The sequence below is a fragment of the Urocitellus parryii genome, chromosome 9, assembly GCF_045843805.1.
Source record: "Urocitellus parryii isolate mUroPar1 chromosome 9, mUroPar1.hap1, whole genome shotgun sequence".
NCBI classification, from domain to species: Eukaryota; Metazoa; Chordata; class Mammalia; order Rodentia; family Sciuridae; genus Urocitellus; species Urocitellus parryii.
The window spans coordinates 69,914,952-69,940,992 of record NC_135539.1 but is presented as its reverse complement, the minus strand read 5'-3'; the positions used below and the strand labels follow the sequence as shown (position 1 = coordinate 69,940,992).

Sequence of the window (26,041 nt, the reverse complement as noted above, 5' to 3'; positions counted from 1 at the left end):
GTTCATGTGCATTGTTTGGTGTGGGGGATGCTTTTACTTTTCATTTCTGAGGATAGAAGTTAGTAAATGAAAGTTAATGTGCCATTTCTAGTCTCTGTGACTGTCCTCCAGGGCTGGTTACATTTGCTATTGCTGAAGTCTACCTAAGTGAGTTTTAATGAGCAGGAATTGTTACTAATGGCCTATTCAGGTACTTAGTAGATCGCATTATTTAACTGTGGTAGAATCACAGAGCATAAAGAGCATAATGATTAATATACAAACCCAAGTGTGCATGCAGCCTTATTCTTCCTCATCATGCCACGAGCAGTGTCGAGGACAGGGCTCCTTTTCTTAGGTGGATTCCTGAGCTAAGTGTCAAGATGACATTTGTAAAAGAAAAGAAAACAAAAACCCTTAACACCATCTCAAAGTGACGGAAGGGACTGTGGTGCCATTTGAACAGTGGCTTCCCACTTACGGACAACAGTCAGGCCAGATGGGATCTTTTGCAGAGCTGATTGAGAGAAACCTTTGGCAATTGGTTTTCAAGACACTTGAGCACAGGGACATAGACAATGGCACACATTTGTGACTATTTTATGCCAAGAATGCTAAAATAATATGAAGAAAACTTGAGCCAATAAAATCTTAGCAAGGATGCTAAATGGGACTCCCCAAATGCAGGACTATCAGAAAGAAGCTGGCTAGATCAGTAATTAGATTTAATTAATCTTAATCATGCCAACCCTTCAACAACCCAGATTGCATGCCTGCCTAGTATCAGACGCAAACCTCTTGTTGTGGACACCACCCAGTCATTCCTCAGTGTTTACTAGGAATTATGGTGGAGGGAAGGCCAGTCTCCTATGGTGGCAACTCCCAGCAGGCCTGGGCCTGGAGCCTGCCTGGACATTGATCAGACATTTCAATACCAAAAGTACACTGGGTAATGTCAAGACAAACTCTCCCTCATAGACCCACAGAGCAGGCTAGGCCAGGAACATAAGGCTGGTGCCCCTCCTAAAGCTAAGTCTGAAGGCAGGATTGCATCTATGAGCCGGGTTGGCAGAGGCCACAGTCACTTGCACACAGGAGTGGATTTGACAGGCTGGCTTCTGAAGTGATATGAAGCATCTCTTGTGGAAACCTACAATTTCCTAAGGGAGTTGGTGAGTTCATCCAAGGGTCTGGTTTGCTCTTCTGGTTTGTCAGCATTTTGAATATACAAAGTCAGACAGTCTTTGTTCTTTTTCTTAAACCAACGCATTACCTAGTATTGTCTGTTTCATGCAGGCACTGAGTGAATCGTTCCTAAAGAGAAGAGGGAAATCCAATAGTGCCAGGGAGAAAATGGGCTTCAGAAGCAACGGTAGAAATGATTGCATTTAATGTGCTCCTGTCTTTACTGAGTTGCATCCTCAGAGATCCCCTCTGGGACCACCTGTATAAAACCATAGCTTCCCCAACCCTCCATTTTTACTCTACCCTCCCAACTCCCTTCATTCATCTTCCTCACATTACTATGTAAGGTAATAATCATTTGTTTGCTTGCTTATCTGTGGTCTCCCTAGCTCCCTTCTGCAATGCAAACTTCTGAACACTGAGGCTCTTTTTAATTGTCGTTCACTGCAGTGGCACAGAATCTGGAACGAATGGATGAATATATAATATGTCTATAACATACCTGTAGCTTGTACATACTGAGCTGCAGAATGAGATCATGATTTAAAGCACGAGAACTGGAGCCAGAATTCTTGGGCTCGTTCCAAATATTTATTCAGTTGACCTCAGGCTGTGTGGCCTTGGGAAGTTGCTTAACATTTTCCTCTCATTTCCCTCATCTATTTTGTGGTTTAATAATAATTACTTCATACTTCATGAGGTTTTTATAAGGATTAAGTGAGTTAACCCCTAAAAATGGCCTTGAGTGGTGGCTGGTATTAAATAAGACCTCAGGAAATGTGAACAATTAACGTGTATGTGTGAGTGTGAGTGTGAGTGTGAGTGTGTGTGTGTGTGTGTGTGTTAACTGAAGATTTCAACATTTATGAATAAGTGCTCCAGGCTGGGCTCAATGGCACACACCTGTAATCCCAGCAGCTCAGGAGGCCAAGGTAGGAGGATCATGAGTTCAAAGCCTGCCTCAGCAAAAGAGAGGAGCTAAGCAACTCAGTGAGACCCTGTCTCCAAATAAAATACAAAATAGGACTGGGGATGTGGCTCGGTGGTCGAGTACCCCTGAGTTCAATTTCCCATACACCCTCCCCACTCCAAAAAAAAAAAAAAAAGAAAGAAAAAGTATTCCTATCTGCACATGAACACACACATGCACAAACAGATTTTGATGTTTTAATCATGAGAGTGAAAGTCAAAAAGGGATAAAAGTGGGAGAAAAGAAATTTAAAATGGCCAAAAGAATGAGAACATGGAGAGGAGAGACTAGCAACCACAGCAAGGGCATAGAACTGTGTTTTAGGCTTCATGAAACAGAGGAGAGACTTTAATGTCTAAGGTATTTGGTATTTCCCAGAGCTACAGGTCACCATCTGAGGAAAAAAGTTAACTGTCCTGAGTTAATATATGGATTTGTGATGCCTTTGAGCTAACATTTTGTATTATTATGAAATGGATCCAACTTTCAAGGCTCATAGTTTGCTTCAGGCTAGGTGATCAATAAAAAAAGAAAGAAAAAAAAAGGAAAGAAGGAAGGAAGTAGGAGTGAGGAAGAGATGCTTGATTATAATTCTTTCACCCCTAATTAAAATAAAGAAAACCTCATGCCTTCTACAAATAATTTGAAGGAGTAAGAATGAAATGAATTTCATTTATTTTCTTTGTACTTTGTACTTTTTGGAAGACTGAAAGCCACCATTGGAGAGAAACATCTCAGGTCTTAAAAATATTTATTGTACTGACACACAATTAGCATGGGGGCTCATGTCCTCTGTTTCATAGTTGTTGGCTAATTTTGGAAACCTGTAAGCTGCACAGAATAGATGGCACGCTCTTACTTCACACTTTCTAAGAAAAGAACAGTTTGCATGGTTCAGGAATGGGGAAGGATAGGATATCTTAAAACAACGAGGAAGAGTGTCGTTTTAAGAAATCCATAAAATCTGACATGACAGGCCAATGTTTAAATTTTAACTTAAACATTTAATTTAAAATTCAACAAATTTTAAATTAAAAAGGCTTTTTTAAAAGGGAATACTAACTAATCTATAAAAACAGTATAATATACCCAGGACATTTGATTGTTCTTGTCTCTTCTAGTTTTTTTTTTCCTTTGATAAAGTTGAATTTATAAAACAACTTCAAATTTGCAGAACACTGTCCTGTTGGTTCCCATTGATGATCACATCAGCCACCTTAGATCAAAGAGCAGAATTAGGGCTCCATTCTGAGAAGCAGATCCCTCCTGAGGTCAAAGGAATTGCCCAAGGATACACAACCTGCCAGAAACATACCCTGTGTCATGTGTCTGCTTCTTGGTCCCTGGACAGTTCTCTTTTCTGAAACAAATAATTTTGCTTTGTTGTTTCTTTCATCATTTTTCCATTCAATTTTTAGCATTCTGATCAAACTGATCTAGAAGTCAAATTAGCTTCGTACTAATAAGCAAGGAAAGGAAGTCAGTACAATTAAATTCCAAATCCTGCTATCCCCACAAAGGTTGAGAGATAAAAGTGAGTTGAAAGGACTAGAATTACCTTTCCATGGTCCTATAACATTCACATTTATTTTGTGGCTAGTGTGTACCACCTATGCAAAAAATTTGAATGAGACATGATCTTTGACTTAGAGAAGCTTTCAGAAGTGGAAAAATAGCATCCACCACTTTATTCCTTATATCTTTTCCTGGAAGGATGAGAGGACCTGAATTCATCTTGGTGCCTCTCATAACACCCACCATTGTCTATGCTGAACATATACTGAATACCCAATGAGTATGTTGGACATATAGATATTAGTGAATGAAGGTGGAAACAATGCTAATAATGGAAATCACCACCTACAATTGTTCAATAAGAAATTCCTGGTCTTTCTGTTACCCTCTTTAAATGTCCTCAACTGGGTTATCTAGGAACATGACCTACGAGAAGCATAACATAATCTGCTAAGTGTATTTTCCTCAAGGGTATCTTTATAAAAGGTATAAATATGAAAGCAGGTGAAAAATTCAGACAGTTTATTAACAATAGTAAGTGGATAAAAATGAACAAAATTGTCATTTTTAAACACTTAATGTTTTGTGATTTGCTAATCACAAAAATGATGGTTGGTTCATCCGTCCTAGCCACATTACTACAACATGATGTTGTGGCTGTTTTTGTTTGTTTGTTTTGATTTGTTCCTTTTTCAATATCAGAGGCATATGATCCAATGGAATTATCAGGTTTTTAGTAATTATAGATGGCAAGTAATGTCTGTAATTCTAACATAAATTTTTGAGGACACAGTTGTATAAGGTGTAATTTTCTCTTGCGAGTGCTGAATATGTGATGAATATGACTTTTTCCCCAGCATCTGTCTTTTGCAGCATAGCCAGGCACCACCTTTTCATTGACAGCATAGATCCCCTGAGTTTGGCATTGTCTTTGTGCATAGATGTACCCATAATTTGCCATTTTATTTTTTGAGAGAAACATGAACTTGAAGACACTTGTGAAAACCATGTCTTTTCCATAGACCTAGTTCAACATCAGTCTTTCTAAGTGTCTTTCCATTCTTTAACCTCTGCTTTTGCCCATTGTCTCTTGTTCCCAGTTAAAAGTTTTATCCCTCCCACACTTCTGAAACCGTGCTTGTTGACATTTTATTTGTTCTTTTAAGATAAACATCAGTAGAGTGTATTTTGACATATTATATATATATGAAGTATATAACTTATTCTAATTAGGATCCCATTCTGTTGTTGTACACAATGTGGAGTTACCCTGATTATGTATCCATATATGAGCCTAGGAAAGTAATGTCTGATTCGTTCAACTGTCTTTCCTATTCCCATCTCCATTCCCTTCCCTTCATTCCCCTTTGTCTCAACAATGAACTTCTATTCTTCCCTCACCCCTTTTATTGTGTGTTAGCATCCACTTATCAGAGAGAACATTCAGCCTTTGTTTTGGGGGGGGGGTGATTGGCTTATTTCACTTAGTATGATAGTCTCAAGCTCCAAGTCATTTACTGGCAAATGCCATAATTTCATTCTTTTTTATTGCTGAGTAAGATTTCATCGTGTATGTATATCACATTTTCTTTACCCATTCATCTCTTGAAGGGCACCTAAGTTGGTTCAAGAGTTTAGCTATTGTGTGTTGATGTGGCAGTGTCATTATAGTACGCTCAGGTTAAGTCTTTGGGTATATACCGAGGAGTGGAGTAACTGGGTTAAATGGTGGTTCCATCCCAAGTTGTCTGAGGAATCTGCATATTAATTTTAATAATGATTGCACCAATTACAGTCCTACCAAAAATGTATGAGTAAACCTTTTTCCCCACATCCTCACCAACATTTATTGTTACTTGCATTCTTGATAATGCCATTCTGACTAGAGTAACATTGAATCTCAGTGTAGTTTTAATTTGCATTTCTCTAATTGCTAGAGATGTTGAACATTTTTTCATATATTTATTGACTGACTGTATTTCTTCTTCCGTGAAGTGCCTGTTAAGTTCCTTTGCCCATTTATTGATTGAGTTATTTGGGTTTGTTTGCTTGCTTTGGTTTGGTTTGGATTTTTTTGTTTCTCTGGTTTTTTGAGTTGTTTGGTTGGTTGGTGCTAAGTTTTTTGAGTTCTTTGTCTACCTTGGAGATTAATATTCTATCTGAAGTGCAGATGCAAAGATATTCTTCCATTCTGTAGGCTCTCTCTTCATGTTTTTGATTGTTTCCTCTGCTGTAAAGCTTTTTAGTTTGATACCATCCCATTGGTTGATTCTTGATATTACTTCTTGTGCTTTAGGAGTCTTGTTGAGGAGATCAATTCCTAAGCCCCATGATGGAGAGTTGGGCCTAAATTTTCTTCTAGTAGCTACAGGGTCTCTGGTCTAATGCCTAGGACCTTGAGCACTTTGAGTTGGGTTTTGGGCAGGATGAGAGATGGGGGTTAAATTTCATTCTACTACATATGGATTTCCAGTATTCCCAGCCCAATTTGTTGAAGAGGCAATCTTTTCTCCAATGTATACTTATGATGTCTTTGTCTAGTATGAGATAACTTGGTATGTATGGGTTTGTCTCTGTGTCTTCTATTCTGTTCCATTGGTCTTTATTTCTGTTTTGGAGTCAATACCCTGCCGTTACTATAGCTTTGTAGTATAATTTAAGGTCTCATATTGTGATGCCTCCTGCTTCACTTTTCTTGCTGAGGATTGCTTTGGCTATTCTTATTTTTCCAAATAAATTTTATGACTATTTTTACTATTTCTAGGAAGAACATCATAGGAATTTTAATAGAAATTGCATTAAATCTGTATAGTGTTTTTAGTAGTATGGCCATTTTAACAATATTAATTCTGCTTATCCAAGAACTTGGGAGAGCTTTCCATCTTCTAAGGTCTTCTTTAATTTCTTTCTTTAGTGTTATGTAGTTTTCATTGTAGAGATCTTTCACCTGTTTTTATTTATTTTATTTTTATTTTATTTTTGTAGGTGTAGATGGGAAGAATGGCTTTATTTGTTTATTTTTATATGGTGTTAAGGATCAAACCCAGTGCCTCACACATGCTAGGCAGGTGCTCTGTCACTGAGCTACAACCCCAGTTCCTTTTACCTCTTTTGTTAGATTGATTCCTAAGCCTTTTCAAAGCAACCAACCTAGATTTTATAGAACAAGAACTTTTCTACACTTATATTTCTATCTATTTACATCACATTTAATTAAATTTAAAAATTATTATAATGAGTACCACAATCATAAACAGAACGGAAAACAAACACAAAATACTGTTGGTGAGAATGACAGGAACCAAAAGAAAACACATATTCTTAGGAGGGCTCATTTGCTGTGTTTTTCAGTGGGACCAGAGAACATTGGTTAATCCAATTCAAGTTTAGGAAACAGGTTTATTATGGACAATTCTATTGCTCGATTACAGAGTTTTGCAATTGAGAACAGTTTTGTCCCGGGTGGACATTTGTCAATGTCTGGAGATATTTTGAGTAGGCATAACAGAGTAAAAGAGGGGAGATTACTGGCATTAAGTGAACAGAGGACAGAGAGACTATTAAAAAATCTTAAAATACCTAGTACAGAGAACACACACTCTCTCTCTCTCTCTCTCTCTCACACACACACACACACACACACACACACACACCAAAATATTCTCTGGACCAAAATGTCAGCATAATGCCAAGGTTGAGAAATCCTGCTCAACTGTGATTTAATGGATTTATTTATTATAATGTATGAGCAACATAATTTTAAAAGATACCAAGAGACTCATAATATTAAAGTACGTGTAATATAGAAAGCAAAACCAAAAAGTTACAAGATTAAAAACAAAGAAACAGAGTTGTACCTTAGCTCTAGGCTATCATTATCAGGAACTAGCTCTAAACATAGATCTAAACCTCAAGGTCACTAAGACCAGAAAAGTTCATTAATTCAATGCTGATAAACTGAGCAAATATTTATGGAGTGCTAATAAATATTGGTCTCAAGTGACAAAATGATAAATAATAAAATAAGCATTTTTAAAAGATACTTTTTTGTGATAAACATTGTAAAGGAAAGTTGAAGGGGGGTTGGTACTTCTTAGCTGGGGGACCCACAATTGCAGAGTCTGCTTGGAAAGGGAAAATTATGAGACAGACACTAAATTCTTAGAAGAAGTGAATACATCTGAAGCATTCAACAACATAGAGGGCAATGCATTCAACTCTGGTTTTGCTGAAGGAATGGAAATTTTCTCCCCAAAGCCAATTTCTACAGCAATAAACAATGGAGGTTTACTATTATACAATAACCAGGAAAGAATATCTCTAGGGGAGCTGAATTTATAATCATGCATTTTTTTTCAAAGGAAGTTTGACTGTATGGGAACCACCACTCCCCTAAAGTATCTAGGTACTATCATAGACAGTAAGTAAAGAGAGAGAGAGTTCTAGAAGGTGGGAGGGTCAGAGAAGAACAGGAAGTCCTTTATCTGGATTGACAAAATGAGTAAAGAGAATATTGGCTTAAAGCTGAGGCTCCTAACTGGGGTCAGGTTCAGGTTGAGGAAGGCCAGGAAGCACCTGTAATCATATGCCTCATTTGTATGTATATGTATTGCTATTTTTTTCTTCATGAGGTGTTGATATCTTTAATGAGAGTCTTCAAGGGGTTATATGACCCTAAGAAGATTTTATACCACTGTCCTGAAAATTACACCTTTAATTCCTCAGTCCAAAATTGAGCCCTCCTCTGCTATTTAAAAAATTAATATTGCCAATCAATATAAAGCCTCTGTGTCCTCCTCCCACCAATTCCTCTCTTATTTCCAAGAACTCATCTCTGATTGAAAGACAACATGTGGCAATTAGGGGAAAAAAAACTAGTTTTGAAATTGGTCTTTGGTCATTTTTATTAATTTGCCATAGGGTCTTTAATTAGTGAATTTCCCACTATTTGACTGTCTACAGCAGTCCCAAATGGTAGAACATTATCACAAAGAAATGAAAAACAGACATCTGTTACCCAGAGAATTGCAGAACGTGCCTTCCTAAACCTCAAGTGACAGATCAGCATGAGGAAATACCCACCAGAGGAATCTGTCCCTAAATGACCCTGGGAAAGAGATTATAGGAGCTTTAATCACAAATACCTAAAAGGTAGTTGGGGGAAGGGGATCCTCTTATTTTCTTTCTGGATATTGTACATTTTTGAATTTTCATGTTTTGAACTTAAGTAAGTTCAATCACCAGAAAGCAGATATGTTGCATGTGTATAAAAATTTCCTTTGAAATTAGCCATTGAAAGGTTCACGGGAATTGATCAAAAATGTGCTGAGTCAGTTTTTAGTTTCTAAACATCTATATGTACAGTATGTTCTTCAAACATATCTTGGTGCATTGTATTATATGATTAAACAAAATTTTATAAGTTACCAAAATGAGCTTAATTGTGCTTGTCTTCTTTTTCTCTGACAGAGAGACTGCCACAGAATTAGCTGGAAGTCCACCAAGGTAAGCAAGCTGGTTTTGCTGCTTCTGTACTTGGGAACTGTACAGCCCTCTTGAAGAGGGCTTCTCATTTCCTCTTCCTCACATCTGTCACTTGTCAATGCTAAAATGCATGAGTGAATCACATGTAAGTGATGTCACCAAAAAGTAGTGATGCTAATGTTCATTTCTTTGAGCTTATATCACATAGTTGGAGATGTATATGTGAGCTATGTTTGCCCTATCAGTCATAAAGATGTGCACATTCCTTTATTATACCCATGAAAACTAGCAATCTGCAGACACTTGGACATGTTTTTCCCCCTTTCATATATTGATTATTATTATTGTGTTCAGGGATTTATAAATTGGTGAAAGAATCCTAAGCTTCCCCTAAAGAACTTACATCATAGTTTTTAATTTTTAATTCCTATTGTCATTTAATAAGTACTAAGAAATATTTTGGGAAAAGAAAACTATATATAATTGATCGATGTATTTTGTATTTTTTGATATTTTATGTCAACATATAAAATAAGATGATTAACAGGATGCAAGCTTACATGACTAGCCATCAAGAATGATTACCACTATTCAGTGAAGAGAAGGAAGGAAAGAAGGAGGGAGGGAGAAAAAAGGAAGGCGGAAAAGTGGAAGGAAGAGGGTGACAATATTTTGAGAGGCATTTTACTGAACATTGTATATCTAGAATCTGGTCTTACTACTTAGCATTGTGCCTTAGTTTTGGAAGATGCTCAATAACCATTAGGAAGTGAATTTATATGTGATAGAGTCTTGCCTGGGAATAGTTGGAAATTAAAATTAAGAGATTCTCAAGAACAGGAAAAAGAAGATCAAACAGAATGTGATTATGAACACCACTAGGGAATAGGGGAAGGTCCAAATAAGGGAAGGTCCCCTCACCATCTGGTATAGGAGATAAGCAAATTAGGTTTCTTTTTTATGTAAAGAAAAACTTTGCTCATAGGATCATGATTAATATTGCCAAAAAACTATTTACTGTGATCCAAATATTTAAATTACTGTATGTCTTCATTCTTTGGATACATCCCAAAGAAATATTTCAGCCGTGTGCCAATTTACGGGGTTAACACCGTACGTGGGTTCTGGTTTCTGCATTCCTGCTGAGTTTGTTTGTCATCGTGCTTTCAATCTGGAAAAGGTCCACCATGAAGACCTGAGCATCCCATCATTTGCAGGCAGAGAGAGAGAGAGTTGTGTATCTGCCCATGTTTGTGTGAAGAAGTTAATCCTGAAATAATGGAATGAGGAATGACTTCCAAACTTTTATAGAATGGCTCAGATGTGGCCCACCTCTGTATTATCAGAGGAGACCCACACCATGCTGTAATCATGCAGATGAAAATTACTCAGATGCCTGAATCTGCAGCAGCCTCCTGAATTCTATTAAGTAGTGCTTCACTGTGAATACCAAGCAGCCATTCACATATTCCCTAGGAATGAACTTCTGTTACAGCTAGTTTATTACTCAAGGGACAGTCTCTCTTCTTGAGCTTGGTGGGTGGTATTTTGGTAATGAGTCTACTTATTCTTTTTTATCATAAACTTTTGTTATGCTAGTGTTGAATCAGGTTGAAAATAAACAACATGCCAACAATTCCATTCTAACTGCAGTCGACTGTCATTGTCATGCAGGCAATAAGGGCATGAGAAATAATATATTAGTTACTTCTCAATTATAATTCTAATATAACCTCAGGAATCCTTGTGACTCTTTTTAGGGACAGTTTGGGACATGCCCATTAACAAATATTTCCTTTCCTTACATTAACATGAAATAATATCATTATTTAATAATGAATTCCTCCCTTGGTGTCCAGAATGTTTCTTTTGCTAGCATTGATTTGTTTGTACAATAGTGTGGAATCCCATCAGCTGTTCAGTCTTCAGCCTGTTTTCAGATTTCTTTGGCCTGTCACTGGGAAAGTGCAAATGAGCCCTCAGATACCTGGGTACTATTTAGAACAAGGCACCTGGAGTTATTGTGTTTGTCGGCTCATGATTAGTGGAACACGACACTTGGAGTTTTTTATCCTTTTAGTCATAAAAGCATGCTTAGGCTGTGACAACTAGGAAAAGTAGAAAATTGCAATTCAGGCAACTGCTACCTAGTGACATGTGGCTAGGAAGGAAGGAGGCATTTTATAACGGTTTTATGGTTTAGTTTTCATTGGCTTTGACTGTCTTGAAATTTTCCAGAAGGCCATTTACAACTGTTGGACAAGGGTGAAGTATTTCAACTTTAATCACCTTACATGGCATTAATTTCAAGTAGCTGGCCACTGGTCGGTAATATTCCTGTGAAAATGTGCAAATCATGTAGCAGGGGATTGTGTCTTGGTAGATACAAATGCTTTGCAGTTGAAATGAGATATGTGCACAAACAAGCACCTAGGTACATGAACAAGCATCAGGTTTGTTTTTCATTACCAATGATAACCTCAATTTGTTTTTGAATTTTTGCCATGGCTGAAATCAAAGACTGGTGATAATATGTCACCAGAAAAAAAGAAAAATCAGTTTACATGAGCAACATTCACTAAGCATTGTAATTATATTATCAATATTAAAACCAATGATCTTGTGGGGATCAAAAAAATATTTAAACTGACTATACGTACTACTCACATTGTCCTCTTTATCTTCAAGTGTCCAAGAAATGGAATGTATGGTTCCCTTTTGTGAGCTGGGAAAATGATCATTTTCATTTCTGTATGTTTTTGCTTTCATTTTGCTTGTAGCAAAAGAGAGTTTAGCAATCTGAATAATTTTCTGTTACAATAATGTTTTTCAAGATCTGTTTTTTATGGTAAAAAAGTATCTAGTTTAGGTAAATATGCTTAAATAAAATCATGGTGAAACTCCAATTGTTCAGATGGAATAGAACACTAAATTCATTATGATAGTCTTAGGTTTTAATATAAGAGATGCCGGTATGGAGATAAAACTTTATTTGGGGCAGCAGAATAAAGATATAAATAAGGCTTATATCAACAGAGGTTTTATTGTAACCACGCACTATTAGCTGCTGGTTTTGAAAGAGAGAGAGCATTTTAATTTCTTGTTAACGCAATCCACTGTTACTCAACATAAACTAAACAGTATGGAAAATAATGGGATTTAATAGACCTGCACAGAAGTATCTTAAGTACTTCCGGAGAGAGTCACAAGCTGGTTCTTAGACACAGCATCCAGAAGTCAGGATGTTCTTTGAAGAACATGAAGTAAAATAAATGAAGCTTAAAATAATTATGTATATGAATCAGATGTCATCTTGTACTAGATTTTAGAATAGATCAATGGAGGCAGGCAAGAACCAAAGGTTGAAGTTATAAAAGAAAAACTTAGATTTGTCTCTTGTATTTTAATTCAATAACTTGATCTCTGCCCCCTCCCCCCCCGCAAATTGTATCTTTTCTGATGAAGTTAGAGACATATAAATGGGCCAACTTATAGTGACTCAACTTAAAAATTTTTCAACTTGATTATCATGTGAAAGCAATATCCATTCAGTAGAAACCTACTTTACATTTTGAATTTGGATGTCTTCCCAGGCTAGTGATATGCAATCCGGTCCATTGCATGCTGCTGAGGAGGGGCAGCAAGCCACAGGTCCCAAGCAGTCACCACCACAAGGGGAAAAAAACAGATACTATACACTGTCCTGGTTTGCTGAGGTTAGATGGTAGGTTAGATGTAGCAAATTTCAACTTGTGATTTTCAACTTGTGATGTTTTCAATTTACAATGAGTTTATCAGGATATAACCTTATTATGAGCCAAGGAGCCCCTATATCAGCCATGGAAATCCCCCTATTCCTGGAAGACAAGTCTGTACCATAGGATTCATGTTTGAGACCCTCAACCAAAAAGTAGAACTGTTTGGTTTGTGTGAGCATCAGAGATAAAAGTCATTGCAGTTTTAAATATGGAATTTTGGTATCAAATTTTGCATCATTGTTATCTGAAATCTGAGCAGAATGGATTCCATTTAGTGGAAGGCTGACTTTTATCTCTGACCTCATTTCTCAGTCATGGATGTGACTAGTCAGGTAGTAGTAACAGGGGGAAAGGTGGAAGCAAAGAGAATTATGATGAGCTCCAACAGCTCAACTTGCTACTTGTGGCTCTCGAGGGTTTAAGGTTGGATCTCCAGTTCTCCATGGAGGGCTTTTGTAGGGAATATGACCTTGTATTTCTTATTGTCTTCAATATGAAATGCTCTCTTCTGAGAGACCTTTAGAAATTAGAAGATAAACATGTTGGTACTTGCAGGCCAACTTCTCGCTGAGCACTCAAGAGCTGATCGTGCTTTTCTTTCTTCTCTGTAATCCCCAAGAAAAAGTTGCCTCAACTGTCCTGGGACCTGCATCTGGTGCTTTTCAATATGAATGAAATTCATTATTTGTTCATTAATTCAACAAAGGCACATCAAGCACTTGGTATATGCCAAGCGTGATCGTAGGTTCTGTGGGAGAAAACAGATGAAACACCATTTCTTCTCCTCAGTTGGGTAGCCTAGTGGAGAAGGTACAGATAACCATAGTGCAAGGAGCAAAGTACCTAATGTTACAAGAGGAGGAGAAAAATGTCTAAACAAAGGGCACTAAGGCATTCCAGAAGCAAAATTGGCTGCTCAGATTGGTGGCAGCAAAAACAGCATCCCTAATCAGCCTTCTGAGAAGGACCTGAGTGATGGGTCAGGTTTGAGCTGTGGCTGTGAATGGCCCATGGTATCCCCAGATCTTGCAATCCCCAGATCCCTCCTCTCTCTCATTCACTAGTGGGTTAACAATGGAAAACAAGTCCACTGGCTTAAATGACTTGTCTCTATAGCTTACACAGCCCAATTTCCTACTTCTAGCCTCCAGCCATCAACATATTGGGTATAGCAGATTGTACCCTAACTCTGAGATCATAGTTGGTAAGATGTGTTCTCTCCTCCTCAGCTCCCTGGCCCTCACCTCATAACCTTTCTTATTCACCTCACACTCCAAGTTTGTGACTGAATTCTTTCCTGCACCAGACTTTCTCTTGCAATGCCCCCCTTTATTATTTTACTCAAGTCAAATCCACTTAAAAGGCACTATGGTTATGTCACCTTAGAAAATGCATATTGAGTTTATAGTTATAGTTCCAAAAGGTTGGGAGGAAAAAAACCAGGGTTACTTCAGCACTGCTATGGTCTGAATATGCTCCCCACCAGATAATTGTATTAAAAATATAATCTCAGTACAACTTATTGGGAGGCAGGTCCATATGGGAGGTGTTCAAGAGGGCTCTGCCCTCAGGAATGGATTAATGCCACCATAAATTATTTTAAAAAGTTATTAAAGTGGGTTCACTCTCTTTTTCACTCCTCTGATACATTCTTGTAACCTTTGTCCTCTCTTGCCTTTCTGCCTTCCACCATGTGAAGATGCAAGTATCATACCAGATGAGAAGTGTCATACCAGATGCTGGTACCTTGGTCTTGGACTGCCTACCCAGTCCGTGGCACTCTGTTAGAGCAGCAGAAAAGAACTATGGAAAATGACCATTAATATCCTCTACCATCCTCATCATAGTGGGATGGTGTCCCTAATGCTTGTGATGTGACTACAACAGCCCCAGCCATCACCGGGAGACACAGCCAAATCTACTTTACTTCCATGTGTCTCTTTTTTCTTGTAGATACTTAAGGCTTTAGGGAGGAGAAATTGGGTTTCTGGTATATTTTAGGCAGGAAGGAGTTGGAGTAGGGAGGGAATGACTTGTAAGTTCCTAAGGAACAAGAGCCACCAAATGAGTTCTCTTCTTTCATTTTTTCTCCTCAGCGATTCCAGCCAGCCTTATGACCCTTTTATGTCACCAGCAGCCTCCATCTACCTAAATCCAGTGGCCAGCGGCCACTTATCTGTCGGCATATATGGGCTCTTGCCTTTGTTCATTGTAAGGCACTGCTTCCTCCTCCGTGAAGTACTTTCTTAGTTTGGGGGACATCAAACTCTCCAGGTTTTCCTCCAGTCTCCCTGCCATTCTTCCTCACCCTTCCTTCCTGTTCTTTCTCCCCTTCTTGATTGACCTCTACATTTTGAGATGCTCCAGGGTTTGCCTTAGAAATTGCCCTCTTCACCTATGGAGAGGACATAGAGAGAGGTTTTACCCAATTCCAAGGGAGTTTTTTGTCTGTTTGTTTTGCAGTACTGGGGATTGAACCCAGGGCCTTGCACATGCTAGGTAAGTTCTCTGCCGTTGATGTATACCTTCAACCCCTGATTCCAAGGCTCTGAAAGTCATCTTTATGGAGATAATCCCTGTTTTTATGTCTCCAGTTCCAACTTCTCCCTTGAGCTTCAGATTTGAATAGTCAGCTGCCAATTTGATGTCTTTACTGGAATGTACATCTTAAACTTCGTGTGTCCAAAAAATGAACTTTTGAATCCTACTTCCACCCATCTTACCACCAAGAACTCAGCTGCTCAAAAACAAATCCCTAGGAAAATCCTATAGCCTTTTTCTTTTTTTTTTTTTCTCACAGTTAGCAGACAACTCATTTGGCCAATTCTACCCACTCAACCTCCAAAATTTATCTTTAATTTGTCCACTTTCTCTGTCTTTCCAAGCCACCATAAACTCACATCTGCCTTGTTGAAATGGCCCTCCAACTGCTCTCCTCAGTTACTCTTTGCAACTTATTCGCCCCATAGCTACCTAAGTTATTTTCAAGGGTCATCAGTCAAACCATGTTGTTTTTTGCTTAAACCCATACAACAGCTCCCTGTTGCTTAGAATAAAATTAAAATAGTGTACTTCGGCTTCCAAAGGCTGCTTCTCTGCAAACTTTTCACCTCCCTTTGCTGCTTGATTCCTCTTGTTCCTGATACAATGGCCTTTCTTCTCTCTTCCTTGCTCAGAGAGCCTCTTTGGAGCACCCTAGATACTCACTCCTCTCTGTCGAATCACCATATCACCATAGTGTATTGTACACATACCACTTATCATTATCTCTGCTTTTTTTATTAGTATTTTTTTGTCCCTTCATTTGTCATCTGTTCCATTCCCCTCAGTGCCAAAATAGTGTCTGCCGTGCCTATCTGGTTTATTCCTCCATCTGTGGGACCTGTAACAGAGTTCAAGGTCAGTAAATAGTTGTTGAGTATTCACTCAGCTGTGTGAGCCCCCAACTCAGAGAAAAGGAAGTTGAGACCTGGTCTCTGCTTTCTGTTCTTCCATCTCCCGACTCTTTCTCCCCTCCTACACTATCTCCCAACTCATTCTTCTAGATGAGAGCTGGCGAACTAGTCCACAAACCAAATCTAGCCATGGCCTATGCTTGTAAATAAGTTTTTATTGGAACGCAGTCATGCCCATCTGCTAAAACGTCAGAAATGAGCAGTTGTGTCAGAAGATGGTTTGGCCTGGCAAGCGGAAAACATTTACTAATGTGTCTGGTATACCTAGACACATCTCAAATATCACTTTTTCTGTTATATTTTTCTCTGCCCTGAAGGGTTTTAATTCACACAGCCACCAGTGCTAACCATTATCCTAGAATTGTATCAACTGGTTGCATAATTTATTGGCAGATTTTTATACCTTCTCCTCCAAGTAGGAAACATGTGGAGATCTGATTATCATTCATTGTTTATTCCTAATGCCTAGCAGTGCCTAGAACATAGTAGGCACTGAATAAATATTTGCATAATTATTTGTCTGATTGAATAGATGTTTGGATTAATTTTAATAAATGTTTATTTGAACTGGGAAAGGAGGGAGGAAGGATTGAGGAGAAGTACTAGCAAGATCCAATGGTGGACCAGTTATACAATCTCTGCCTTCTCTCACCCTTCCCATTCTGCTCCATTCTTTACAGACTTTGGCACCCAGAAAATTCCATATATTCAGGTGAGGAGTCATTAGCCTAAATTTGACTCTTCCTAGATGTTCAGAGCTGCTGCTCTTGTGTGCTATCCCAGAGTCTGAGAGGTTAGATTTTAGACTTAGACATGCTAGAATCCTCTGTCTGCTATTTCTTGATTCTCTGAACTTTAGCAAGTTAGTTAATATCTGTGCCTCAGTTTTTCATTTATAAATGTGAAAATAATAATAATAGCCATCTGACAGTGCCTCTATAAGGAGATAATCCACATGTTATGGTTTGGATGGAAGGTGTTCCCCAAAAGCTCAAGTGTGAGACAATGCAAGAAGTTTCAGAGGAGAAATGATTGGATCCTGAGAGTCTTAACCCAATCAGTGAATTAATCTCTGATGGGATTCATTGAGTGGTAACTAGAGGCAGGCGTGATATGGCTGGAGGAAGTGGTTCATTGTGGGCATGACTATGGCATATATATTTTGTCTCTCTCTCTGCTTCCTAATGTGAGCTTCTTCCCTCTGCCACACTCTCCTGCCATGATGTTTAGCCTCACCTGGAACCCCTAGGAATGGAGTCAACCTTCTTGGGACTAAGACCTCTGAAACTGTGAGCCCTCAATAAACTTTTCCTCTTTACAGTTGTTCTGGTCAGATTCTTTAGTCACAACAGTGAAAAACTGACTAAAACACCATGTAAGGTATTGTCAATGTCTGGCACCCAACAAGCCATCAGTATTTGTGAGCTCTGATTGTGGTTCATTCAAAGATAGCTTTATGTTAATTATTTCTACCAACATTTGGGTAGTGTCCAGGAACAGGGAGAAACACCATATTGCTTTTAAGCAGCAGTCCAGGAAAAGGATTTGACACAGGTGCTCTGGAGCCGAATTCCAAACTGTAATCAAACCCCAGGTCAGGCACTTACTAGTTCTGTGAACTTATATAAGTTTCTTCACTTCTCTGTACGTCATTTTCTTCTTCTGTAAAACGATAATAATAGGACCAATGACTCTGAGAAGTGACGTGAATACATATAAAGTGCTTAGTATAGTGTTTCTTTTGTTATTTTATTAAAAGAAGTTAAATTGCATGTCAGTTGACATTTGAGATGGAGAAGGAGGAAAGTATAAAAATCACTGGGCATATAAACCAGTTCAGATTTTAATTATTCAGTACTTGGATTTGGGCCTTGCTATGAATAACTGTTGATGACTTAAAAGCAAATATTCCAAGCCTTCAATGTAAAATTCCCTTGACCTTGCTATAACACCTGAAAATAATGATCACCCAAAGAAAGGCTACAGATGGATCCTGACCTACAGGGGTTCAATTTACAATTTCTTGACTTTCCAATGGCACAAAGGGACTAGACAGTGGAAACTTTACTTTGAATATTGAATTTTGATTTTTTTTTCCTGGGATGAAGATATGTGGTCTCATACTTTCCTGATACTGGGCAAGTCACAGCTCTGAAGCAGGCATTTGATCACCAGGAGAGATGGCTGATATTCTACTGTGTATTGCTTTCCCATTGTCTTGTGAATGCAGATATTCAATAGATTACATGAGATATGCAACACTTTATTATAAAATGTGCTCTGGGTTAGAAGATTTTACCAAACTGAATGCTAATGGAAGTATCCTGAATGTTTTTAAGATAAGCTAGGTAGGATAAGCAATGAGGTTTGCTAGGTCAGGTGTATTAAATGTATTTCAACTTAGGATCTTTTCAACTTGCAATGGACTTATCAGGACATAACCCTATCATAAGTCAGGGAGTTATCTGTATATGCAAATGCAAATGCCATCCACCTATTATGAACAGCTCTATCAGAAACATGGTTTTCATTTATTCTCCAAATTACCTAAATCAAAACATTTCATTCTTTATAGGTGTGTATAAGAGTCCACAGTGACTGAATTAAATTACACTTGTTTTATAATATAATGTTCTGATGTGTAACAGACTATCAAAGGAAGGATCTTTACAAGGAAAACTTTAGAATATTATTAAGTTACTCACTGCATGACCTATTTAGACTACTCAGATTCTTCTTGTTGTAGACTACATAATTAAATTTTAAATGGAACATGATAAAGAAATTATACTGGTGATCTCCAGAGATTTTGATACCCTATTTGGCTCTTTATAAGAGTATAGCAAAGACACACTTTAAAATTTAATAAAGGTCTGCCCTAATTTTTTTCTTTCAGATTTTCCTTATCTGTTCCACAATTCAAAGCTATGTAATATGATCCACAAGTGTTCCCTGAAATAAAGGCTCCAAATAAAAAATTCTTAAAAGCACATTTATTCCAATTTGAGAATTCTGTTATTTGTGCACAAAAGCTTTTGTGTAGCAATTGAACTCCTTTAAGATAAAACCTGCCATTTCCTGAATGCGTCACTGTAGAGAATTGGAGCTGTATTCATTCTGTTTGTGGAAGTATTCCTATCTTCAGAGTTCATAGAGCAAAAGGTTAGAAAATTGTTTCTATATAAAGTATGATTTTGCAATTAGAATTTCTTATTTGCTATGTAAAATGTGCACTTTTGAGGGAATTAAAGGAAACACACACACACACACACACACACGCACACATGCACACACGCACACACGCACACAGCCTGAGAAAAGCCAGTGTAGAACACTGAATTCCTAAGAGCCATTGTAACCTCTTGGATAAATGATGTTTGCTTCATAACCTCGTATCATTCATTTTCTTTTGTAATTAAAGAGACACTGCCAAGATAAAATTTATATGTTAAATAAATTTTCCTCATAACATGCATAACATTTTCTAATATAAAGCACATCCACGTCAGGAGGCAAGTCTTTCTCAGATTTTGCTGTCCATAGAGCTTGACAGAATACCAGGTGAGAGAGTTTGCCCTCCTGCTCAGGATTGGTTGTGTTTTACACCTTCTTCAACACTGGTGTCCATGTTTGAAATTATCAAGCTACCACAAGCATTTAAAGGAATAAAATTTCTTCTCGTTTATACATAGATCATTTTAAACCTTGTACACTTTTCAGATTAGATTTTATAAATGTTTATCTTACATATTTTTCTTTTTCTCCTTGTTGGCAAACACACAGATTTCCTTTGAGGCCCAAACCACTCAAGCATCCTATGTTGTTTTCACTTTGCAAATAAGCAATGTTAAACACACAAAGCACTGCGTAAGACCAAGCTGAATCTGTGACCCAGCCAACAGAGAAAATAAAGTCCCCACTAAGTTTGACTACTCATCCCTAACCCTCTACTTCTCATGCTTTGTGGGGAGAAATGTAAGTTGAAGGAGTAATGCTGGGCCATGTAAAAGATTCCAAAGAGAAACTGAGACTCAGATAGAAAATTACCCACTGAATAAGTGGAAGTTCTGCCTTCCCACCACAATGCAGCACTTGAGACCCCCTCACCTGGGTCCAGACCTATGGAACTCAAGCCAGCATCTACAAAAGTGACCCCTGGTAGCTCCTAATTCATTATGGGGTACCAAGGTCCCCTTCCAAAGGAAGGAAAAATCATTCCCAACTTAGTTAGGCTTTCAGTGAAACAGGTTTCTGTTCAGAGTTTAAAATTAAAAAAAAAAATCTAATGAACAATAAAAATTCTGACAGACATAATAAATAATGAGACATTAAAAAGACAACATACCATATATAATCAGAGATATAATAAATTATTGTATAATGGTATATTAAGAATTATAATGAAAAATAAATAAATAAATAAAAAGACTACTGAGCCAAGCACAGTGGCATACGCCTATAATCCCAGCAGCTTGGGGGACAGAGACAGGAGGATCATGAGTTCAAAGCCAGCCTCAGCAAAAGTGAGGTGCTAAACAACTCAGTGAGATCCTGTCTCTAAATAAAATACAAAAATAAGCCTGGGGATGTAGCTCAGTGGTCAAGTTCCCCTGAGTTCAATCCCCAGAACAACAACAACAAAAAAGACTATTGATTACCAGTTACATCACTGATGTCCATATGAGCAAGCAAACACATAAAGTCCTACAGAAGATACAAAGTACAATCATCCCTGCCTTAAAGAACCAGAAGATTCTACTAAAAGAAAAAAAAATGGAACTCACAGAAGCAGAGAGTACCTTGATGGCTACTAGTGGCTGGGGGCAGGGGTGGTAGGAATAGGGAGATATTGGTCAGAGGATACAGTTTCAGTTAGATGGGAGGAATAACTTTGAGAAATCTATCCCACAACATAGTAACCATAGCTAGTGATGATGTATTGTGTGTTTGAAATTTGCTAAGAAAGTAGATTTTAGATGTTCTCATTATCAGGATATGTTAATTAACTTGATTTTATTATTTCACAAGATGTACATGTATCAAAATGCATTGCATGCCATTAATATCAATACAATTTTTATTTTGTCAATTAAGGTAAAATAATTATTTGATTACAAATATGTAAACAAGGGATTCTAAAAGTAGAAACTTGAATTGTGGTACAAGAAAGTAGGATAAGGTTATGGCAACTATTGGCTAGATTAAGTGCCATTTAAATTGACCAAATATTTAAGTACAGAGGAGAGAGAGGATTTTTTTGTATCTCAATTAGAAAATATCACATTAGAGGACGAGGGTCTTCTGGAAAAAAAAAAAAAACAATCAAAGCAAGAGCAAGGAATGCAGAGCATCCTGAGGTGGAGATTCTGACAGCCAGTTTCAACCAGATGCTTTGTTGAGAGAATAATGAAGAAATGGGTAGAGACCAGATTGCAAAGTTTTAGAATGATTGAAGAGTTTTGCTCTCGATGTGCTTGGTTACTTTTCCACTAGGCCATGCACAGCATTTGAGCAGGATAAAGAAATGACTCAACAAGTATGTTAGTAAGGTTAGTCTGATAGTGTCCTGAAAAATGTGTCATGCAGGGATGTCGCCAGCCGGTAAACTCCTCGAGGACCAGAACCAACCCCATTTTGCTCACCTTTCTATCCTCAGCACCTAGCACAGTGCTTACTGCATACAGAAGGTGCTCAAATGTGCAACAAATTAAAGAGTGAGTGGAAGATAAGAATTTTTCTATATAATTCAGGTAAGGGAAATAAATGCATGAACTAGGTCCATCATCAGAGAAATAAAAGGGAAATGGTTGATTACTGAAACTATTGGGGGCAACTTTTACCTGCTTAAACTCAAACAGTGAAGGAAGGAACAAGCCATAAGCTTCTCAATTTTCCAGTGTGGGAATACCAAAAACAGAAAAATCTGGAGGAAGAGCAATGGGAAATGTGGGGTAGAAATAAGAGTTTGTTTTTTTTTTTAATTATGTTTTAGTTGCAGTTGGACACAATACTTTTATTTTACTTATTTTTATGTGGTGCTGAGGATCGAACCCAGGGCCTTGAACATGCTAGGTGAGCACTCTACCACTGAGCCACAACCCCAGCCCAGAAGGTTGTTTTTTACTGGGTTTGAAATAAAGATGAGAGTGCAGGGGTTAAGGGTCAGTTCTGGATGTGGAGCTGGAGGCGTGAGCAGTTAGTAATGAAGCATCTTGGGCACTGTTTGCCTGGAGGTTTAGTGAAGCCATTTTGCATATCTAACTAAGTTTCATGGTTGTCTTTTTATGAGGACTTTCCTTGCCAAATTAGACAAGATGCAAATTTGATAAAGATTCCTTGAAGATAAATAATGTTGGTGCCGAGATAAGTATAATACTCAAATAGCTTCTAATTCATTCTGGCAATTTCTCAGGAGAAACAGAAAAAACAACTTCTCTGGGGTGACTTCCTTATACACCGTATTTCTCTATTGACTGCCCACCTCAATTATCATCCTCTCGCCGACATTCACTGTGGAAACTTGGGACGTGACACCGTTAGAGGAGATCTCTTGGCAACAGAATTGTGTGTGCTGCTTGTTCCCATTTGGCCTTTCACATCTTGGCCTGGATCTTCTTGGCTTATTTCATCATGTCTGGGATTTCATCTTTTCTGGGTTCTTGCCTGAAGCTCTGGCAGTTGACACTGTTCTGTTGAGAAAGTCGTACCTAAGTTCAACTTCCATGATGTAAGAGTTTCTCTTTAATACCAGGGTGAATTGAAACCCACACTTAGTGCAACGTTTGAGCCATTCATTTTGTCATCTTGTTCTAGTATTGCCTAAATTTTATCAATTGAAATTTCCTGTAAAGAGCAGAGGTTAGTTTGACAGTGCTTTGGGTCAGCTCTGGGTATACTAGGTAAGGAAGAATAGGCCATAAATTGGCTACCTGGTAATTATAGCTGTACATCATTGCAGGGGTTATTGAACCAGGAGGATTTTAAATTTTGTTTGTCAGTGTGTGTGGCCACTTGACATCAAGCAGGGATGCATGTAAGGCCAAAAGAATCATGCTGTTACTAGAGGCATTAAAAGACAATGGTAGTTTATAATTAGGAAATGAATCTCATGAAAGAAACTGAGCCCTGGAAAGCAAGATGGGGTCAAAATGGTTGTCAAGTTGTTCTCACAACCCAGTGGCTCTGCAAAGATTTCTTAGGCTCTTTATCCTTTCACCCTTTCTCTCTTCTACTCTCTTATATGATTCTCCCCTCTTCTCTGATATATATATATATATATATATATATATATATATATATATATATATGATATATACATATACATATACATATACATATATATATATATGATATATACATATACATATATGTATATATATGCCTCAAAGGTGAATTTTATAAAGTAGTGAGGCCTCCTTGCTCTACAGGTGAATAGACTCAAGATTAGAGAATCTAAAGCAAATCCTAAGAACACCTCTATTTTGACTTCTGGACAAGCTGATATTTGCCTGGTGTGCATGGAGTCCCGTTATAATTTCAGGGTCTGGTCTTATGGGCAATAGAGCCAAGAACCCCATTAGCATCTTTCTGATTCCCTGTATCTTCCCCATCTCCATCCCTACTTTTCTTTAGTCCCTTCTATCACTCCCTCCCACTACCCTTGGGGACAAAAAAATGTATATTCCCAACATTTTTCACTATAGCCTTGTTCTATCTGAATAAGAGCAAATTGCTAAAACAAGTATTCATGGGAGTTTTCTATATCCTGGCATAGAATAGTGCTTCTCAAATTCTGATGCATGTGTAAAGCGTCTGAGGATTTTGGTTAAATGCATATTCTGACTCAGTTGGTCTGGGATGAGACCTGAAAGTCTGTCTCTCCAACAAGCTCCCATGGGGTTTTCTGATGATGGTCCTCAGACCATCCTATGGGTAGCAAGGAATGACAGAGCCACCAGTCACATTTTGATTTAAAAGTAATAGTCACTTTCCAAGTTCCACATCTGTTATCTATAGAAATATGGGGCTTTTACTTATTGTTCTGTCTTTTATCTAACTGGCTTGCTCCTATTTATCTTTGAGAAGATGCTACAAAGCATTTTGGAAACTGCCACTGCAGGAATAATGTCTTTACAAACTCTGAGTTGCTATAAAACCACTGTAGAAGCCTGTGGATTAAAAAGAACTCTCTAAAGGCAATATGATGTTACTGAGCCCATCTGAGTTCAGGATACAATATCAATCAAGATTTGACTTTCAATTCTGAGTTTGTGAGGAGTAGCTATAATTAAAGGAGACTAGCAGAAGTTTTTATGTTAGAAAGTTTTTATTTTATACGTGTGAAGTATTATCTGTGTCAAGTAATTGAGTTCTCAGATGATCTTATTGTGTGTCAGTGACTGTGGACCGTTTGAGTCTAGATAACATGTCAGTACATACACACAGAGAGAAGAGAGAGCAGGCCCATGAATTGACTACAGTTTTGAAGCTGATTCCTGGAAACTGACATTTATTGACTACACAGATGTTAAAATTGTCTCTGTTTTGTTTATTCCATATGAAACTGAAGAGGGTTGTAGAAGGGATATTACTTCTCTATTTTCACCTCTATTCCCATCCATCTGTCCCCTCTACTAAAGCAAACTGAGGTGTCTTGGATATAGCGATCTAATTTGAAATGACTCAAGAGAGATAGGCAATGCTGAATATTCAGAATTCAATAATACAAAAATAATCACTTTAGTGAAAAGCCAGCTGTTCTTTGTATTCTAATAGGCATGTGATGTTGATGAAGAATAGCATTCAAGTGAAGTTTACCAAGTAGAATTGGTTTGATTTAGAATATTATACCATTTTGCAGAATAGGAAATGTTATTTAGGTTTTTTTTTCAACAAAAAGATGAACAGTACAGCCAGTCCAAAGACTCAAATACCAAAGGATTATCTTTAAATTTAGAGAATGAAAAATGTCAGTGCGTTATATTTAAGGCACCACATGATAATTCTTTCAGACATTGTGCTTGTGTTTCCTATGTCCTTCAAATTTCATTTGAATGAATGGTTTATGGATTTTCGTGATGTTTAGGGATATGTTAAAATACCATTGCAAGTATACCAGGCAGCTTAGGTTTAGATGATTCTCAATTTGAACTATTTTAGCATTCTGCTATTTGAATTATTTGGGGAAAAGTAGGCATTGCATGACAATTTAGGGATTTTTCTTTTTCTTCTCCTGCTTTTTTTTTTTTTTTTTGCGTTTCCCCTATGAGTTTGTAGTTTGTAGTTTGAGTGAACGTCCCCCAAAAAAAGACCGTCAAACAAAGATGCAAGTCCAAGGATACAGGAAATGGGGACATGTGGCAGGAATGGAAGAAAGCCTCTAAATCATTGGTATGAGTGGCTTATTGCCTGGGCATCTGGGAATCTAGAACCCTGGGACCCTGAGAAACAGCGTCCCACGGAGAAGCAACAATGTTGCAATGCTGCGGTTTCCCTTTCGTGTCCCGTCCTTCACAGCTTCAAATCCCCCCAAGGACATTTGTTCCTGGGCACTTCTGTCCTTCCTTGCCTCTGCCATATCTGTAAGATAGAAAAAGTCCTCTTTGAAAAAACAGAAAGAGGCAGTCATCCCATTTTAGTTAGCTTTTTCGCCCGTGTGAATAAAAGGACCCAACCAGAACACCCATAGAGGAGGA

General features: G+C 37.8%; 1 protein-coding gene across 4 annotated transcripts in view; it reads left to right on the top strand.

Annotated features, from left to right (window-relative positions):
* Celf2 (CUGBP Elav-like family member 2) overlaps positions 1 to 26,041 on the top strand; it is a 497,862-nt gene that overhangs the window by 99,315 nt on the left and 372,506 nt on the right. For all 4 annotated transcript variants that reach the window (XM_077802701.1, XM_077802699.1, XM_077802700.1 and 1 more), the window contains exon 2: positions 9,119 to 9,154. In XM_077802701.1, the coding sequence (XP_077658827.1) occupies positions 9,119 to 9,154 (36 nt within the window). The remainder of the gene's footprint in view (positions 1 to 9,118; positions 9,155 to 26,041) is intronic.